General features: G+C 39.4%; 1 protein-coding gene and 1 long non-coding RNA gene across 2 annotated transcripts; one reads left to right on the plus strand and one right to left on the minus strand.

The window, feature by feature from the left end:
- The first annotated feature begins 4,295 nt into the window (after nucleotides 1–4,295).
- LOC129855632 (uncharacterized) lies at nucleotides 4,296–11,837 on the plus strand. The gene is made up of 3 exons (XR_008759528.1): nucleotides 4,296–4,448; nucleotides 8,142–8,377; nucleotides 9,156–11,837. It is a non-coding gene; the product is annotated as an uncharacterized LOC129855632 (long non-coding RNA).
- On the minus strand, nucleotides 4,851–21,676 carry LOC129855631 (regulator of G-protein signaling 5-like). The gene is made up of 5 exons (XM_055923499.1): nucleotides 21,511–21,676; nucleotides 15,216–15,329; nucleotides 13,213–13,274; nucleotides 8,448–8,614; nucleotides 4,851–8,291 (listed from the first exon to the last, which is right to left on the minus strand). The coding sequence occupies exons 1-5, from the start codon at nucleotides 21,552–21,554 to the stop codon at nucleotides 8,130–8,132; spliced, it is 549 nt and encodes a 182-aa protein (XP_055779474.1). The 5' UTR covers nucleotides 21,555–21,676; the 3' UTR covers nucleotides 4,851–8,129.
- Between the last annotated feature and the right edge of the window lie 419 nt (nucleotides 21,677–22,095).

Raw genomic sequence — 22,095 nt, forward strand, 5'->3', positions numbered from 1 at the left:
GAGTATTTTGTTAAGAAATGTAGCTAGATAGCTAGCTAGGTAAACAATGAATCCCAACGCATGACATAATGTTAGTTAGCGAGCCAGCCAGCCAGCTAACATTAGCTAACGTTAGCTTACACCAACTTGAAATGAAAATACTTTGTCAAAATTAGAGTGGAGTCTTTTGTTAAGACATGTAGCTAGCTAGCTAAACAATGGAACATAATCACAACTCATGACATTACTACCCTGCATGAATCTGCAGGTAGCTAAACAACCAGGTTCTATGGCTATAACTAGTCATGCAAATGTGTCTGAGATACGAAGAATAAGATCATACACATAACGTTAGCGAGAGACCCAGCCAGCTAATGTTACCTAGCTAACAGTACACTTGAAATTAAACCACTTTCTGTCAAAATTAGAAATGTGTAATATCTGAAAATGTAGCTAGCAAGACTATTTTACCAGTATACATCATGGTTGGATGCGTCTCTTGTCTGATGCCATGCACGATGTAATCCAGACGTGTTTTCTCCAGCTCTTTAGCGATCACACTCGAATTCCCAGAAAATGGAGCGCATACACATAACGTTAGCTAGCCAGACAGCCAGCTAACGTTAGATAGCTAACAGTACACTTTAACTTGACATTAGGTTTATGCAGTTTTACTACACAATACATTTAAAAAAGCCAAGTTTGACACGATTACCTAGGCATACTGACCAGCTCCAATAGACAGACGCCTGCTATATGGCAGACCAATCCAAACTCATCTCTCGGCATGTCCAGCCCACTCATTATCTCAGTGGCTAGCGGGAAGGTTGCTCACTTTTTCTATGGCTAAACCAACTGGCCTTGTAATTTAACAATTTTATTTGTATATACAGATGGCATACAAGTTTGATATTAAGGCACGTGAAAGTTCAGATGTCCGAGTAGGCATTTCTGCCAAAAAAACTAATTTTGCTAAAAAAAACAGCTCTCCTGTTAATTCGTGACTTGCGACATGCGCCTAGTTTCCTGAATCGGGTCACGTGTGGATAAAGTCAAGGAGTCTGAATTCTTTCCGAAGGCACTGTATGTCAACATCTTGAGTCCAACAGTTCCAACACAGTGAAGAAAACATCTTTAATTGAATTTTAGCCCTCTTATCTCCATTTTTATCTTCATTACATAGAGTGAGAGGAGAAATTTGGCTCTGGTGCCCTAAGATCTCTAATAACCCAACAGTCTTATCACATGTAAGTCATAAAAGACGGCCTGTTCTTTGTCTCTTGTCCTCCTCAGTCCATTTAGAGTCGTAAAGGGAGCAGTTGATTTGTCTTGTGATAGGCTTGAAAGGGGGGTGTCAAATACAGAGAGGTAGACTCTTGGCCTGGAATATGGTACATAAGAAACCCTGTTCTCCACCGCAACAGTGTGAAAGAGCACTGGAAGTTATAGGCCTACTGCTGCATTGGCCTATAGGCTAGGTGATCCATGCACTCATTTCTTTAGCCACCAATGGATCACGGTGTATCAATGTGTCCATATGGCAGACACTGGTGATCTCGCATTAGTTTACTTTTACCTTTTAGTTTTTTATCATTTTAATTCAGATTTTATGATTAACCACATGACAATGATTTTGAGAAACGAAAACATTATTATAGAAATAAAACTGTTCCACGAAAATGAGCATATGAAAACCATAACTGGCACGCAGAATTGTAGAAATGGTAAGATAGTTGTAAGCTTCCCCAAACTTGAAAGTCACGCGTCATCTATGAAGTTTTTATAAATGAATTGCCTCCATTTTTCCATGGTTGGATTTTGCCTAAAGGCTACTTTAAAAGCAAGGTAAGACATGCCTCATAATATAAAATAAAACATGAATGTTTCAAACAATTGAGCATGTTTTCAAAATGCATACTGCCACCAGCTCACATTGTTAAGTGGTGGGTAATGCGCTGATAGCCTGTTGCCTGAACTTGAATGGTGAATGGGAGGCACGCTTCAATTACCAGTTGAAAAATAGAAATAGTAGCTATTTTTAATCATGCACTAAAACAGTTTTTAACAAGGGATTGCATTTAGAATTGTTGTGCAATGAATGGGCTTATAAGATCACGTTTTACTCCACCAGGAGCACTGTACTCCACCAGGAGCACTGTACTCCATCAGGAGCACAGTGTACAGTACAAAACAGTAGAGTACAGTAAAGTAGACATGTATAGTACAATACAGTACATCTTACTGTACTCTACTTACTTACAGTTCTGTACTGTGCTCTACTGTGTTGTCCAAACTTGTGAAACATAGACGTCTATGATTGGTTCAGGTTAGGTCCAGGGTGGACTGACCAAGCTACTTTTCAATGTCAAGGGATATCTGGTGTCGGTCGGTGCTCAGTGTGTGAGGATGCTTTTAACAGTTAATGGGAAGAGGGAAGGTGGTAGGCGTCATGGAAGGTTTCATTAAGAGCCGGGAGAGGTGACATTAATTGGAGATAGAGAGAGAGAGGAGGAGAGTGAGAGGGAGGGGTTGTCCAGACTTTCACAGTCTTGCTTTTACCACCAGATGACAGAAAGAGAAAGAAAATAGTTATCAGCTGAACATAACCGTATGCCAGCGGAAAGGAGGACAGTAGCAGGTGACAACTATGGCATCCCCTTGTATCCAACTAAATTGGAATATATCTGTTCGAAAGGATTTTTCAGTAATTCCTTTACCGATTTACTAGTTTTCATTTTTGTTATTAAGCAGATGGTCTTATCCAGAGCGACTTTTCACTTAGACGACTCAGGCTTCGAACCAGCAATCTTTCGGTTACTGACCCATTGCTCTTAACTGTTAGGCTACCTGCCTGCCCATATTTCATAAACAAACTTGATATGAATAAAAACACAAACTAATTGGTAGAGCTACCTTAACTTGTTACTTTACTCCAGCATTTTTGCGTTTTGATGTATTTCTAATACCTTTTAAGATTTTTTCTGGTAGATGTTGCCTAAGATCCCTTTTTCCATCTGTTTGACCAGAAGTCAAAGCCTTTGCTTATTCCAAATTTGTGGGATGGAAAATGGTAAAAATGTATATTTCCCTTAATGTCTAAAAATATAGACTGTTAGCTTTAATTTGACACTCATTTTGACATGCTCCTTTGAATTACACGTTGGTGCTCATGGAAATGCCCAGCTCACAATGGTTCCAGAAAGACTCTTCAGTCCGTAAGCCCTCTGCCTTTTATGAAGCTACTGTAAACATGAATAATATTACATGGAGGTTCATGGCCACTATCCATCAATGGGCTCTAAACTTAGAGACTATAGGGAGTACTATTTAGTTTCCTTTCCCAAGTCTTGATGGCGATATTCCATGACAGATGAGCAAATTCACCTGAGAAGCTTCCTTACTGTAGGATGAGACAGCCTGTGCTTCTATGGACTAAGAGACGAGGAGCAGTTGAAGTGAAAAGTTCATATGAGGAGAGAAGGTGAAGCCCTTTGTAAATAAGCAACCTTGATGTTTCTGTAATCCTAGTTTTCATCATAATCCTCCATCTCTTCATGCTAAAAGAAGAATTGAGGTGTTATCTGCCCATCTCCACAGTGTGTGGGGTTTTATCTCCAGCCCAGTGCTGTGTGTACTCTCATGGTATATAATTGGACACATGGCTGGGGACCAATATGGTTCATGGAGTGGTAATGGTGTTGATTGGCCAGAGAGTAAAAAGAGATGTAGGATATTTTTTAAGATTATGAAGTCATGTTGTCATGTCTGGCTTTTAATAGTATTTGTTCATAAAATGTATATTATAAAGATTTACCTGGATGACTGATATTCTTTATCCTGTTCCAATGACACAGCCTTCCCACTGGGCACTGATGTCAGTTTAACATCTAGTTTCTAGAATTCATCTAGAATTCATCTAGAATTCAACTAACATGAATTCAACATGAAATCAACAACAAATGTCACCATGTTATTGAATTTAGGTTAAAAGTTGGGTGAAAAAAACAAACCTTATGTTGATGACTTTTTGCAAATCCAATTTGTTTTCCACGTTGATTCAACATCATCGCATAGATTTTTGGGGGTTGAAGTGATGTGGAAACAATATTGGTTCAACCAGTTTTTGCCCATTTGGGTTGTGTAAATCTCAACACATACGACAGAACCCGCTAGTGTGTGAAGTGAACGCATGTAAAAGGGAAGAGAGAAGACCAACGAGACGTTTTTGTCAGGTTCACAGATGACCACAAGGGGACATCACAACCCTCCATGTGATTCTAGGAACCATGACAGAAATAAGGAGTGCGAAGCCTACATTTTAGGCTGTGACACTGTTTGTGCATCAGCTTCCTCTTTGTTTTCCACTCGCTACTCTGACGTTTTCATTCGCTCGCAGGAAAATGATGCTCTCCTCCTGGGTCCAATGTACGCACTATGTTAATTAGAAGAAAAACAACCTCTCTCTTCATGTGAGTAGTCGTGAGTCTGGAGGTTAGCTAACTCTGCCTCAGGAAGCTGTGTGTTTGTTAATGTACAATATCATAGCGGGTGTGTATTTTAGATGGGATTTATCATCATCTCCCCTCTGTCTTAAATTGTTATTTTTGGGGTTATTCATTTTGTGTACTGTATGTAGGGGAGAGTTGTGAGTTGTGGCATTTTTTCCATTCAGCATTACTCCCGCAAGGGAAATATAGTATTATTTCTAGCAAAGATATTTACATATATTTCAGAATGTTGTATATCCCTGGAAATAATCCGAATTCACGTCAATTGAGCCGCAGGACCGCACAAGTTAAACCGACACGCATTTCTGTGCTGAATGAAAAATGACCACTACTTTTATCTTTATTTTTCAAACACAATCACAATCAATTTTTTGTATTTTTATTATTTTAAGCATATTTTAACACAGCCTTAACACCTAACAAACACTGTATTTTTTCCTACACTTTTAATATAGGCCAGGCCCTGTTTTTTACCTTGTATCCCAGTGATAATCCCTTGCATTATGCCTTGGAAGAAAACACTTCAATTTGCTCAACTTGCCATTGGGTCAACCATTGGCTCAATGTACCCCATGACTATTGGCTCAACTTACCCCAAGGCAAATATTTTGTCTATATTAGCCCACACAGCTACAAGGATGCACTTTCATGCTAGGTTTAGGACCTTATATTTAAGCTTATAAAGACCCCCAACTGATTTATAGAACAATCTTAAAATTATCTACTTTGGTTTAGATACAAGCATCATGATACCTCTAACACAGTAAATTCATTTGACATGGTGAAAATCCGTTTTTTGGACCAAACTTGCTTACCACTTTTTCCATGTGGTTTCTTCCTTCACAAACTCCATAAAATGATGAACTCTTTTTAAATATATGGTCAACATTTTTACATTTTCATTTTAGTAATTTAGCACACACTCTTATCCAGTGTGACTCACAGTTTGTGCATTCATATCTACTGTAGGTGGGACAACCACATATCACAGTCACAGTAAGTATATGTGTTCAATAAAGTAGCTATAAGCAAAGTCAGAGCTAGTAAAGGGGGGGAAAGTAAAGTGCGAGTGTTAGTTCACAAAATTGTTATTTATGGGAGGATTTTATGGTTTCCTAGAAACATGGATGGCTCAACTTACCCATTTGGCTCAACTTACCCCACTCTCCCTTATGGATCTGTGTAATATTGATCCCTTATGTCATCACACAAACAAATAATTACTTATTATGAAACACTTGGTGTGCAAAAAAACCTTGTGTAGGCCTTCTCTTGGGTACTATGTTGAGAGATGTTCTTTCGTAAACGATAAACTTGTGATCACAAAAAGAGTAAAAAATACATGGATATTGCATAATGAAACAGAGTGACAATAGATAGTCAGATGTTTTCTTTTTTATGACAGTTAAAATACATGGTTCTCTCCTGGATACTCTTCAATCAGTCCTCTCTTGGTCACAACTCCCATTCAGTCCAGTGGGGTAGTCAACTTAATCAACACAAATACTACTAAATACTGGTAGATATTTACATAGAAAAATAACTACATCTTTAGGAATTTAATGTACTGATGTCTTTTATGTGGTTGACTCCAAATAATACATGTGTCAGATATTAACTTAGCACTCCATAAGTCATAAGTCCATAAGTGTTTTCAGTGAAGGCACATCTTGAGCAATAGCAGTAGATTGGCCAATCTATTTAACCAGATACACTTATCAATACCACATCAGAAACATACTGTTTGTGTTAGTATTGGGAAATTCCACAGTAAGAGAATACAAAGATACAACTCTATGCATTAGGACGATGTTTAACAATTTCCACTGAAAATATTACAAAAACACTGAAACGTTTCAAAAAGTTTAGTAAAAGAAGGATGGCACAGACAGGACAAACCGTCATTCTGTTACCAAACTTTGCATCTGCACTGTTCTTCAAGTAAACGCGTCAGTGGAAATTGTTTAAAGTAGTCCTTGAACATAGAGTTGTATGGTTGAACTTTGCAGTCATTGTTTTTGTTTGACATACATTTTAAAGTGAAAAATCTGAGTCTTAGCATCATTCTGTTAACGTGGAATTGCCTTATCGTTACTAAACTCTATTAGTGTACCATGTCAAGTGATTGCAAAGTATGTGATCTAACATTTTAACTTCAAGTGACATTTATTATTGGACAATCAATTAATTACAATGACCATATTGTCAACTCCTGACCTGCAGTGTTCCAGCAAGTTGAATTGTGTGTATGGGGCAACAATAAGGACTTGTATAGGTACTGAGTTTCTGTGTAATAATACTTCAATGTTATAGCCATGACAGCTGCACCCTTAAAATATATAAAAACATGCAAGTGCATAATAGAAACACAATGTAAGGTATTTATATAATTGCTACACTAGACTGAGATAGCCTACTACAATAACCTTTTCATACTGATACACCTCCACTCTTTAAAACCATCTGCTTTTCAGACCATGAAAGGTGTGAAGACTAGTTATTATAGGGAATGGTGAGTGATAAACAGAAATGCTAAAAGCTGTATAAAAATACTTGATAAGATTAGTCAATCAATAATGGAGTGCATATATTTCTATTTTGTTATGGTAGAAAAGTCACAAAACTTTATGATGTTGATTTATTGGGTATGTGTCCTTTGCTCATCTCCTATGCTTCATTGCTATCTTTAGGTGAAATGACTGACTTTCAATTAGTTCACCCCCCCAAAAAAATATTTGGAGAAAATACTGAGTTCTATTCTTTTATGAGATCCACTCTTACTCGGTATTCCCATCTTATCAACGTACAATACAGTGGTCCGTAAACCACTGAACAAACTGCCTACCACTTGTCCCAAGGATTGCATGAGAGCATGGTTGGGGAGAAATTCTCACAGCTTCTCAAGGCACCTGGTTTCTACTGTATGTCTTTTCTTCTTAGACTGTTTACTACTTGGCTGTGGGAACGCTAGAGTGTCCGGTTCCAAGAAGTCCTTCACCCTTTCTCCCCCATTTAGAACACTTGATGGGTACTGGATGTGTCACTAAGAGTCTCAAGGCAGAGGTCATATTCTCCTCCCCAGAAACTCTGAAAGCCAATGGTATTTTATTCCTGGGAAAGTTGTTGTACAAATATGGTCTGTCTATCTGTCTGTCTGTCTAGGATCTAATTATTTAGACTATTTATTTAGACTTTTTATTTAGTCTATGGGACAAAATCATTGCAGACTATTTTGTCTGCAATAATTATGACCTTTGGTTTATCTTTCTAAGAAATGGTGATGTTCAAATGTATTTGTTTAAATCACTGTATAATTGATTGGTGGTTTGTTTGTCTCTCAGTTGGAGTAAGCATTTAACAAATAATGTCATATTGTCATATTGTATTTCCACACTCTTTACTTTTTTAATTCTCGTACAATTTTGATTGGCTACAGGTATATAAGACAAATATAGTAGTAATTAGTCATTTGAAATATGGAGTCAAGGTGGTTTAGAATGAGATCTATCTTTATGTTTGTCATTAGTTATCAAACCTGCAGTCTTGCTTGAGTCAGTTCCATCAAATCATTTTAAAGGCCTAATTCCACTTCAAATGATAACCAATTGGTTTGGAATTTACCCTTACTCTGCAATCATCTTCTTATTTAACCAGCTCCTGGTACTTCTCGGATCTCAGGAAGCGGCCGAAGGAGTCCTTCTCCATCAGAGCATAAATTCTCTTCTGGGCCAGGTCAAAGGTTGTGGAGGAAAGGTCAACCAGGTTCCTCAGGGTCACATCCTTGGTGTAATGATCAATGTTCACCTTAAGGGAGGAAAAGTGAGAAGGATGGGAGGGAGGAAAGAGTCAGAGAGAGAGAGACAGAGAGAGACGGAGACAGGAAGGATAAGGTAAGTCTGGGCTTGGACAACAAATACAAAAATACAATAGTACACATTTGCATGACTTATTTTCTGTCACCTCTCTGGGTCCCTCGGTCTGGATGAAGTCCTCATAGATCTTTCTGGCTATCACAGTCATCTTCATGGGAGACTTGATCTTTTTGAAGTTCTCACAGGCCACCCAGAACTCAATGTTCTCCTCACTGAACTCAGAGCGCAGGAAGCCACGGAACATGGCCAGGCCATCTGGGAGACAGAAAGATAGAGGAGATGGGAATATTAAATGATCAGAGAGAGAGAGAGTGGGGGGAGAGGGAAACAAAGCAGAGAGCAAAGAACAAAGAAGAAGCAAAGAGAGAGAAAGTAGAGACAGTGAGTTGTTCCCATATTTTAACACAGAGGGCATTTGGCCAATCCTCCAAGATCTCCCCTGAGTCCTGAATTCCAGAGACATGCTGCCACTGTGCCTCTGTTATGATAGGATTATGATAAGCTCCGATGGCTGAGTGTTTACACTATCAGAGTTGGGGGTTGGATTCTTACATGCCCCGCTAATCCTCAATATGTGTTGCTGAAGTGAAAACATAATGGGCCTGACTGTATATACAGTACACTGATCAAACATATAAGATAACATGTAAATTGTTGGTCTCATGTTTCATAAGCTAAAATAAAAGATCCCAGAAATGTTCCATAAGCACAGAAAGCTTATTTCTCTCAAATGTTGTTTACAAATGTGTTAAATCCCTGTTAGTGAGCATTTCTCCTTTGCCCTTTCTCCTGACAGGTGTGGCATATCAAGAAGTTGATTAAACCACATGATCATGCATAGGTGTACCTTGTGCTGGGGACAATAAAAGAACACTAAGATTTGCAGTTTTGTCACACAACACAATGCCACAGATGTCTCAAGTTTTGAGGGAGCGTGCAATTGGCATGCTGACTGCAGGAATGTCCACCAGAGCTGTTGCCAGATAATTTAATGTTCATTTTACCATAAGCCACCTCCAACATCGTTTTAGAGAATTTGGCAGTACGTCCAACCGGCCTCACAGCCACAGACCACGTGTAACCACGCCAGCCCAGGACCTACACATCCGGCTTCTTCACCTGCGGGATTGTCTGAGACCAGCCACCCGGACAGCTGATGAAACTGAGGAGTACTTATGTCTGTTATAAAGCCATTTTTGTAGGGAAAAACTCATTGGCCTATGCCCTCCCAGGCCCACCTATGGCTGCGCCCTTGCCCAGTCATGTGAAATTCATGAATTAGGGCCTAATACATTTTTTTCAATTAACTGATTTCCTTATATGAACTGTGACTCAGACATTTGTTGAAATTGTTGCATGTTGCTTTTATATTTTTGTTTAGTATAAATAAATAACCAGAACCCTGATCCAACAACTTCCCTTGACTCAGAAAAAAGAAAAAACACTCTTTGCTTTCATCTATCCAGGGACTCTACTATAGTGAACATTACTGCAGAAACACAAAGGTCGTGGATGCGTGTCCTATTGTCTACCTCTGATGTTATATCTCTGGCTTTTCCCCCCCATCTAAATGGCCACTTTGAGACAATGTGTTACACAGAGAGGCAATAAAACGCAGCAATCTGAAATCAAATGACACAAAACCCTATGGATGATCAAATTTCTTCTGGAGAAGAACATTGAATTGAACTGTAGTGAACTATTTTATTTTTCTTGGATTGAAACTTCACTTGTGGCATTTAGTAGGCTATTGAATCACACTGCTACACACCAACATAATAACATTACAGAACATAATCTTCACCAATTCACCACAATCTTCACCACTTTCCCCATGCTACCTGTTTGTTCAGGTTTCCTAACAAACTTTATTTCTGTTAAATCAATGTTCCATATTACACTATATATAAACATTTATGTGGACACCCCTTCAAATTAGTGGATTTGGCTATTTCAGCCACATTCGTTGCTGACAGTTTTATAGAATCGAGCACACCGCCATGCAATCTCCATAGGACCATTGGCAGTAGAATGGCCTTTCTGAAGAGGTCAATGACTTTTAATGTGGCACCCTCATAGGATGCCACCTTTCCAACAAGTAAGTTTGTCAAATTTCTGCTCTGCTAGAGTTGCCCCGGTCAACTGTAAGTGCTGTTTTTTGAAGTGGAAATGTCTATGAGCAACAACGGCTCAGCCGCGAAGTGGTAGCCCACACAAACTCACAGAACGGGATTGCCGAGAGCTGAAGCGCATAGAGTGTAAAAATCATCTGTCCTCGGTTGCAACACTCACTACCGAGTTCCAAACTGCCTCTGGAAACAATGTCAGCACAATAACTGTTCATTTGGAGGCCAAGCAGCCTCACACAAGCATAAGATCACCATGTGCAATGCCAAAGCAAACTGCCATTGGACTCTGGAGCAGTGGAAATGTGTTCTCTGGAGTGATGAATCACGTTTCACCATCTGGCAGTCTGAAGGATGAATCTGGGTTTGGCAGATGCCAGGTGAACGCTAACTACTTGAATGCATAGTGCAAACTGTAAAGTTTGGTGGATGAGGAATAATGGTCTGGGGCTGTTTTTCATGGTTCGGGCTAGGCCCCTTAGTTCCAGTGAAGGGAATCTTAACGCTACAGCATACAATGACATTCTAGACGATTCTGTGCTTTCAACTTTGTAGCAACATTTTGGGGAAGGCCCTTTCCTGTTTCAGCATGACATTGCCCCTGTGCACAAAGCGAGGTCTATACAGAAATGTTTTGTTGAGATCGGTGTTCAAGAACTTGACTGGCCTGCACAGAGCTCTGACCTTAACCCCATCAAACACATTTGGGATGAATTGGAACACCGACTGAAAGCCAGGCCTAATCGCCCAACCTCAGTGCCCGACCTCACTAATGCTCTTGTGGCTGAATGGAATCAAGTTCTCGCAGCAATAATCCAACATCTTGTGGAAAGCCTTCCCAGAAGAAAGGACATTGTTATAGCAGCAAAGGGGGCACCAACTCCCAATTAATTCCCATGATTTTGGAATGTGATGTTCAACGAGCAGGTGTCCACATATTTTTGGTCATGTAGTGTATCTGTATTCAATAGACGGTTCTGATTGAAAGTGTTTTTTTTTGCAGTGTGGAGCAGTTCCCAGGAAATAATTTAATGCAATTGTTAGATGCTACCACACCCACCTCCAAATCAAAACCAAACATACTGTAGATGTCAATGTTTGCTCGCACACTCTCCGTTTTACTTCCTGTCCGGCAGCATGGTGCCTGTATTGCGACGCTGATTAGCTAGGACAAACAGGTGTGAAACACAGACAAGTGTGCGCAGAAAATGAGAACACAACATGAAATTCATGTTTGGTTTTGATTTAGAGGAGGGTGGTAGCATCTAACATTTGGATTTAATATGAAACAGAAAATGTGTTTTCACATGTGAAGTGAAAACATGTTAATCTTCTCACATGTGAAAAGGTGGTTTTAACATGTGAACTCAACATTTTATAAATGTGAGAATATGGTTTCCCATTTGAAATTGCATTTTTCCGAATGTGACACTGCAAATTTGACATGTTTTTTTCGTAAGGGTAGGTGTAACTATGACGCTGGGAGTCAGGTGGTGAGTATTAATAATAAAGAACATAGCACAATACAAAACAAGCACAGTGTCTGGACATGAACACAGAACCAATACTACCTGAAGAGTGATGTTAGGGAGTGCTAGATAAAGAGGGAGTAATCAGGGTAGTGATGGTGTGCCTCAGGATGGGGGGCAGGTGTGCGTAATGAGGGTTGCCAGGTGTGCGTAATGATGGGTTGCCAGGACCGGTGGTTAGTAAACCGGAGATGCAGTAGGCTACTACCATACACTAAGATCACAGCATGTGGTACCAATACAACCCACTAGCCTAAATCATGTACTTATGTACGTAAGAATTTATGTATGTACAGTACATATCTGATCACAGATAACTATATGATTTACACATGTATGTTGTAAGTGAGGAGAGATTCCTGGCATAATGCCATCTTATCATTTTTGGGAAAGTGATTGCATACATTTAAGCATCATTAATGGCAGCATGTTGCTTTGTCTGTTGTGTCGGCATCAGGAATCTTCTGGGTGCAGAGCAGTTTACACATATCACCACCAGCACAACATTACTCAAACCAGTTCTTAGTAAATCATGCTTCCCAGTGTGTGTGTGTGTGTGTGTGTGTGTGTGTGTGTGTGTGTGTGTGTGTGTGTGTGTGTGTGTGTGTGTGTGACTGAGCTCATCATCTCTCCAGCCAGCTCTGAGTATATGAGGCTTCTGACGCAAACATAAACAATCTGGCTTAAGCACTGTGTCTGGTCATTCACACGACCTGGACGATAATGACACACACACACACACACACACACACACACACACACACACACACACACACACACACACACACACACACACACACACACACACACACACACACACACACACACACACACACACACACACACACACACACACACACCACAGCCTTGGGGAATGCAACACTAGAAGATTGAGACCAGACCCTTAAAAGCATTCAGTATTTTCCAGCTGTTTCAATTCAGACCCAGGTGTCATTTTTTACATAATATAGACTTTATGTTCACAGATGGATTATAAAATGTTAGTTCTCCCAGGAGATCTCTCTGCATAATGAATACCATCAGAGTTAGTGTTAATTCTAAGTCTGCTCAGTATTTGGCATCACTCATAAAGTATCATATGATTGGGTTAAGAAACATATGGTTTTCTTGAAGACATCATGGCTTTTCACAAGGACCTATTTGGTGTGTGTGTGTGTGTATTTCTGGGCGTACTTACAGCTGTTGGTCAGCACATGGTCGAGGGACTCACGCCACTGAGCAGCCTCTTCAGGAATGGGCCTGTTCAACACACAAACACAATATTACAGTTAAACAACACGCACTTTACCTTTGATTAAACAGTTTGTCACCCACGGCCTATTAATACAGCACCCTGTAAGGTCATTGAGGTTTAGAGGTCCTCGATTGTTCTGCCCCTAATACAAACACACACACACACACACACACACACACACACACACACACACACACACACACACACACACACACACACACACACACACACACACACACACACACACACACACACACACACACACACACACACACACACACACACTAGTGCGAGAGAGAGCCCTGCAGCATCTAACCTTAATTGATGGCTGTACTACTGAGCTAGTGGGGGAAATAGCCATTATGTAAGAGGTTCCACAAGTAAGTGGATGATCTCTCTCATTCTCATATTTTATCCAGAGTGAATTACAGGTGCAATTAGGGTTAAGTGCCTTGCTCAAGGGAACATCAAAATATTTTTCACCTTGTCAGCTCAGGGATTCAAACCAGCTACGTTTCAGTTACTGGTATATGGCCGAATACAGTGTAGTTATTGCCTCCGAAAGGCAATCAAACAAGCGAAACATCAGTATAGGGATAAAGTGGAGTCGCAATTCAACGGCTCACACACAAGACGTATGAGGCAGGGACTCCTGACAATCACATACTACAAAAAAAAAACAGCCACGTTACAGACACCGACGTCTAAACACCTTTGCCTGCTTTGAGGATAATACAGTGCTACCAACGTGGCCCGCTACCAAGGACTGTGCGCTCTCCTTCTCCGTGGCTGACGTGAGTAAGACATTTAAACGTGTTAACCCATGCCGCGTCCTCAGAGCATGCGCAGACCAGCTGGCTGGTGTGTTTACGGACATATTCAATCTCTCCCTATCCCAGTCTGCTGTCCCCACATGCTTCAGGATGGCCACCATTGGTCCTGTACCCAAAAAGGCAAAGGTAACTGAACTAAATGACTATCGCCCCGTAGCACTCACTTCTGTCATCATGAAGTGCTTCGAGAGACTAGTCAAGGATCATATCACCTCCACCTTACCTGTCACCCTAGACCCAATGCAATTTGCATACCACCCCAATAAGTCCACACACGATACAATCGCCATCACACTGCACATTGCCCTATCCCATCTGGACAAGAGGAATACCTATGGAAGAAAGCTGTTCATTGACTACAGCGCAGCAGTCAAAACCATAGTACCCTCCTAGCTCATCTTAAGCTTGAGGCCCTGGGTCTCAACCCAACCCTGTGCAATTGGGTCCTGGACTTCCTGACGGGCCGCCCCAGGTGGTGAAGGTAGGAAACAACATCTCCACTTCGCTGATCCTCAACACTGGGGCCCCACAACATTTCAAGGCCATCAGACTGTTAAACAGCCATCACTAACACAGAGAGGCTGCTGCTTACATACATACTTGAAATCATTGGCCACTCTAACAAATGGATCACTAGTCACTTTATTAATGCCACTTTAATAATGATGTTTACATACAGTGCCTTGAAAAAGTATTCATCCCCTTTGCATTTTCCTATTTTGTTGCATTACAACCTGTAATTTAAATAGATTTTTATTTGGATTTCATGTGATGGACACACACAAAATAGTCCAAATTGGTGAAATGAAACAAATAACTTGTTTCAAAAAATATATTAAAATGAAAAACAGAAATGTGGTGCGTGCATATGTATTCACCCACAATTACCTTCAGAAGTCACATTTACAAATGTCAATTGACACTGTTTGAAGCAGAGCAGTTTCTATATGTTTCCTTCCTTTGAGGAGCACAGGGATGTAACTGATGCACTCTGTAGCCATGCTGTTCTAAGGTGTTTGCGGGAGTGTGTGTGCGAGAGAGAGAGTACGTGTTTGTGTTCATGTTTGTGTGTGTGAGGGCTGTCTGAGGGAAGGAGAAAGCTACAGTACTCACTTCTGAAGCTTCTCTGGCTTCTTCTCTGGTTTCTCGGGGTAGGGGATAATCAGGTCAATGCCATTCTCAGGCTTCTGGAGGAGAACCCCCAACTTAGACTTGATCTCTTTAGCCCTGAGAAAGGAAACACATGAGGAAATGAGGGCTGTAATTTTTTTTAAATTACACACATTCAGGAGAACAGTATAATGACCATAGTAATGGCTTTGGCTAATGCAGATTGTTGTCAGGAAAACCAAGTGAGCACAGATAGCTATAACCAATCAGTGAAGTTCGATACAATACAAGCTGAAAATCAATTAGCAACAGAGCAGAAGACCTACAGTACACTGTAAGACTTTTCTGTAATTTCAACAGTAAAACACTGTAAGATACACAGTTTACCACTGCATTATGGGTAAAATGCTGAAAAATACTGTTATTAACTGTAATTAGGAAGCCTCATGTAAAAATTACTCTAACATAGTTTTTTTTTTTTTTTTTACAGTAATAGCTTATGCTTACTGTAGATTCAAATGATCCGTTTCAGGTGCCATCTTCATGCTGTTGGGTGAGACTTGAAGCTCCGGCTATTTTAATAAATATAATCTTGAAGCGGCTGTGAAGTGGAAGATTATTTTCAGCAGCTGCTGGGTAGGTACCTTGCCTTGTTTATAAGCATATTTATTGCTAGCCAACGTTGAATTACTGTATGTTTCCTTAGCTAGCCTAGCTAGAAAGCTGGCTAACGTTTGCTAGCTACCTACCTCAAGTTGACAAAAGCCATTTTGTCTCGCTCTAAATTCCTGTAGATATCTAGCTGTGTGACCTAGAAAAACATCACTGTCACTCTGAGTGCAATAGAGAATACTGAGCACAGATTCGTGACCGTTTCCACCATTAATACAGAGAAAATTGGTTGTTTCTAGCAGTTCAAAAGATGACCCATATTTTGGGGGATTGACGGGCTGCATTTTACACATAATCCGTGTTATGGGCCATACTCGTGATCCGCTAAAGCTGATGCAAATGACCTGTGCACCGTATTGTATCGAGGTGCCGGCCGACCTGTGCAGTGTGACCAACAGTGTTGGCGATGGAATCTAGTAACGTGGCGGATTTTCCCCTGCCAGGATTATACAGTATTTCAAGTAGAATAGCATCCTACACAAGAAATAACTAATATTGGTAGGCATCTAGATGTCACCGTGATATATTCTACTCAATGGGGAGAGCATGAATGGCAAAAACACTGGGAAAGAGTGTCTTCCTTAGGTGTTACAACCCTGTGTGATTCGGTTCACTTGGCTCTCATCTGCGTGACATAAATCATCGTTTTTTAGGCCAGGATTGTCCATTTTGCCTCTCCTGCTAACCATTTGATTCATTTAAAAAACATTGTTCCATAATGTTACAGTATTTTATAGGCTAGGTCTACCATATTTATTTCTCAACTTTCCTATAATTAAGCACATTGTTTTTCTTTAAAACAGGAGTATAACCTATCTGGCTTGCATGAAAATGAAACACAGGAATAGCTCCGTTTGCTACAATATTGGCCTATCACTTCTGAATGATATATTATCACTTGTGAATGATGCCAAGCTTAAGGCAAGAAACAGTGAATACCTTTTTTTTTGTTGTTGACTTTTTCAAATCATAGTCGCACACCTCATGTAGACTAGCCCATAGGCCTATATAGTGCCAGTCAAAAGTTTGGACACACCTACTCATTCAAGGGTTTTTCTTTATTTTTTTTTACTATTTTCCACATTGTAGAATAATAGTGAAGACATCAAAACAATGAAATAACATATCATATAATATCATATAGTAATCATATAGCAACCAAAAAAGTGTTAAACAAATCTAAATATATTTTAGATTTTAGATTCTTGTAACGTTCGTCTTCCTCCTCGTCTGAGGAGGAGCAAGGATTGGACCAATATGAAGCGTGGGTTGAATACATGATGAATTTATTTAATCAAGACGAGCACAAAGAACACTTGATAAAACTACAAAATAACAAACGACGTGAACAGACCTGAACTTGAGAACAAAACGCACGAACAGGAACGAACACACACACGAACGAAAACGAAACAGTCCCGTGTGGTACAAACACTAACACAGGAACAATCACCCACAAACAAACAGTGAGAAACAGACTACCTTAATATGGTTCTCAATCAGAGGAAACGTAAAACACCTGCCCCTGATTGAGAACCATATCAGGCTAATGCAAAGAACCCAAACATAGAAACACATAACATAGAATGCCCACCCAGCTCACGTCCTGACCAACTAAACAAAGACAAAACAAAGGAAATAAGGTCAGGAACGTGACAATTCTTCAAAGAAGATAGCCCTATTTGGTAAAATACCAAGTCCATATTATGGCAAGAACAGCTCAAATAAGCAAAGATAAACGACAGTCCGTCATTACTTCAAGACATAAAGGTCAGTAAATCCGGAAAATGTCAAGAACTTTTACAGTTTCTTCAAGTGCAGTAACAAAAAACATCAAGTGCTATGATGAAACTGGCTCTCATGAGGACCGCCACAGGTAAGAAAGACCCAGATTTATCTCTACTGCAGAGGGTAAGTTCATTAGAGTAAACTGCACCTCATATTGCAGCACAAATAAATGCTTCACAGAGTTCAAGTAACAGACACATCTCATCTTGTTTGCTCATCTTGTTTGCGCATCTTGTTTGCGCTATCATTTGTTTTGACAATGACCCAAAACAGACCTCCAGGCTGTGTAAGGGCTATTTGACCAAGATGCATCAGATGACCAGGCCTCAACAATCACCCGACCTCAAGCCAATTGAGATGGTTTGGGATGAGTTGGACCGCAGAGTAAAGGAAAAGCAGCCAACAAGTGCTCAGCATATGTGGGAACTCCCTCAAGAATGTTGGAACAGCATTCCTCATGAAGCTGGTTGAGAGAATGCCAAGAGTGTGAAAAGCTGTCATCAAGGCAAAGTGTGGCTACTTTGAAGAATCTCAAATATAAAATATATTTTGATGTGTTTAACACTTTTTTGGTTACTACTTGATTCCATATGTGTTATTTCATGTTTTCACTATTATTCTACAATGTAGAAAATCATAAAATAAAGAAAAACCCTTGAATGAGTAGCTGTGTCCAAACTTTTGACTGGTACTGTATGTTTTGATAAGGTTTATATCACAACTAAAGTGGCCAAATAACTTAAAATAACTTAAAATTAAACAGATTAATCCACTTTACAAATGGTGTAGAGCCTAACTGGCATAAATATGCAGCATGTGAGTTTCAAGTTTGGGGAAGATAATATTAACCATAAAAATGCACCTTTATAATAAAAGCATTACATGCATAATCGCAAATGCGGTCACTTTTGAGAATTGTGTTTTCCTGCTAATGGAACGTTTTCCTTATAACCTACTGCTGTGTGCGCATTTTTGTGCTTATAATGTGAAGAAATAGTCTAATAGTTTATCAACATTTGAAGCTAAACATTCTGATTAATTGCATCAGTTTTTGTACTATGGGGGATAGTAGATTGACATAGACTAGTGCTTTTGCTGTTCGTTGGGCTTGTTGGCTGACAAAAAGTTAATGTGGACAGTTCTTCCAATATCTTCAATATGCACCTCGGAATTGGATACGGATGCATGCAGTTGTGTCCCCGATGAGTCTGTCTTCACTTGTAGCCTGTGAGAAAGACCCGATCACGTGACGGAGAGCCATGTGAGTGATAGGTGCTTCGGAGTGCCCAGCCGGGAGAAGGGAATTATAGATATAATATTCAGCCCAAGGCCACAACGGCCACTGAACGCAAAAGGTATTTTTAGGTGGCATTATGGCCACACAAAGGGGATGCTGCCTGGAAATTCTCGGCATTATCAAGTGCTTGTCAAATTGTGAATGAGAGAATGATGAATCGTGTACAGCCTGTGCAGTAAAAAACAAGCAGAACTCATGCCTTTCATGCGACTTTTTTCAAATCATCATTGGAGTCGGATCATGTAACCTTAGAATGCATTAAAAATCAAAACATGTAGCCCAACGTTTGTATCACGACTAAAGTTACATAAATAAAAACTTTAAATTAAGCATGTTTGATTACCTTTTTCTTTGTTAATCGCTCAACACAGAATAGCCACATGTGCTCACGCCCTCAAATAGTTTGGAGAAAATATCCTTTATATTTTATTCAGCTATGTTTAATTGTATTCTTCACACTATAAAATTCTAAGCAAATCGTGTCAGCTAAATGAACTAGTGTAGCCCATAGCCATAATGGCATAGCCAGATCAGGGCCTAACATAAGGACTCAGAGTATGCTATTCTGTTCTTCTGAAATATACTACATTTTCTTCATTTCATGTTTCTTTAGACCTGCCTAAAATAAATAATGGATTTATTATACTTTTTAAAATGTAGATGTTCCAAAGGTATGAATTAGTGGAAGCCAGGAGATGCTAAATGTGTTTGTTAATCAATGGTCAATTACTGTGAGACCGGAAGTTATTTGCTTGACAATCACCGGCTGACAAAATTTAATGACCGACACTGCCCTAGTTTAGACCCAGGATAACACAACCCCACCTCAGGTGAATCAGGCCCATTAGAGGTCATGTGATGTAGCCTTTGTTTTCAATGGCACAGTGTCAATACACTATAATGTACACTATAATGACCCGTGTAATAATTTACATTTAAAAGGGATAAAACATATATTTTTTCTAACTGATTTTTCATTTTCCTTTTAATCATCAATCAACTAAATATGTTAACCGTAATTTCTAATTACCAAAATACCTACTTTTAACCATCTCAAACTAAACTAAAAGTAAAAAAAGAGAAAGGAGGCTGGACACAATACTTTGTGGACACAATGACACACTAACAATTTGACTTGCTATTTCCAAAAACGCAATAATCAAAATTATTTAATACAAAGATAACTTTTTAGTGAGTAAATCAAAGAGACTTTGAATAGAATAACCAAGTTTATCATTACTTAGAGCTCACCTCACTCATGTAAAAAAAAACGGCAGACAACGAAACAAGACAAAGTCTGATCAATAACGAATAATATGGTGAACTGCAGGTAGTTGATTCCTCTTTATTACTTTCATCTATCCCTATAGTCAGCGATCAGTAGATGGGCTAAACTAAAACAACAGCCACACGTGCATACATACGTGCAGCTTCTTGTTAACAGGATAGACCTTGTTGTTCCTGACCGGGGATGACACTCAACTAAGCTAGGCCGCATGTTTCCATTGGTTTCTACAGAATATCCAATCTAACCAGGGCTGCAATTAAGAGGTTGACCAAGAGCCCATAAAGCAGATGAACATTTAAAAAATCTCCAAGTAATGACGTGCAATTTTAAGTAATGGTGTTAATCCCCTATGAAAATAAAATATATCTTAAATCCAGGATTTTTTATCAACTAGTAGCTGTTGTCTAATTGCTTTGATTGATGAACAGTTTTCAGGGAATGCATATTGGAAAAACAGCCAATGAGTTCTATTGCTTTATTTGCCAGTTATATATGAACTTCCTTTATCAAAAAATACTGCTCCAAGTAATAGTTTGATTTAAGAAATGAATATGCATAACTCAATATACAAGTTATAAATCATGTATGCATGATACTGGGATGTAATAATCCTCCCTTGTGCCAGAAACAGGCCAGTGCAGTTTATCATACTGATTTCTCTTTGCTTTTTTGGCCTAATCTGCATCTTAATAAGTTAATCACCAGAGTATGACAAAGTGCAGAAACTGTACCTCTTTTTTTCTTTTAAGTTTGGCAAAACCTTCCTGTCTTGCAGGTGGAAGAAATTGCTGAGTATGGACTGCAGTAGTGGAATACAGTCAGCAAGATGCTATCATTAAGCCATTAAGATCTTATCAGATCATGGAACAATACCTTTATCTCTGCAACTGGAATCTTTCAACTTTTTTGACAATTGAAAGATTTTGGAAGAGTATTTAATCAAGTTTCCATTTATCGTACATGTTTTGCAAAAAGTAGATTTTTAAAAAATGAAGAACTGTATTCACAATTAACTTCATTATCATACAGCATATGTCAATGACTTCAACTATACTAAAAAAGAGCTCAGCATAAAAAATTATCTATGAATAAAGAAATCTGATTTTAATTACAGACCAAACATTTTCCGACTAAGAAATCAACCTCAGAAACTTGTGATGTGATATCTCTGGGGTTATTTCAGGCAAGCTACAGTAGGAGAGATTACCCTTTCAGAGAGCAGAAGAGAGAGCATAATTCTTTTGGTATCTCACCTTTCCAGACATGTTTGGGGTAATGCAGCTAATCCTCTACACATTTTCTGTTTTTCTTTTGATGTGTTGTTGAGTGAGTCCACCACCGTAAGATTCCCTTTTTCTTTTTGACTTTGTCTTTCAGCACTCTTGAGGAGTTTATATACATAGAGCCTATTGGCTCAGGGCCAAGAGCATAAGCCAATAAAATGGAGGTCTGCGACTGCAGGAAGAGAAGTCAGGGTCAGCTGGATGAGAAGTGGTCTGGTAGAACTGGGATGGCTGGAATTAGAGGTTAGTCCCTAACCACAGATCTGGGATCAGATGGTTAAATTTACAAAGGTAAAAAAGTTGCACTGAACTGAACCGAACCATTGGTCAGGTGGTGAGAGAGAAATGTGTCAAGTAATTAAGCAGGCTTTTAACAGCCTATTAACACTCAAATCAAGATTAGTTTCGATTATCTTTCTCAATTAACAAAACATGGAAGTGAATTCAACTTTAGGTATAGACTGCAAGTAGGAGGTCCTAGGACTGGCATGAACTCCAGCGGAGCTGGAAAAACATGTTTCAGATAAACATTATCTATGTGAGCAATGCATGCTT

This window comes from Salvelinus fontinalis, chromosome 5, assembly GCF_029448725.1.
Source record: "Salvelinus fontinalis isolate EN_2023a chromosome 5, ASM2944872v1, whole genome shotgun sequence".
NCBI lineage: Eukaryota > Metazoa > Chordata > Actinopteri > Salmoniformes > Salmonidae > Salvelinus > Salvelinus fontinalis.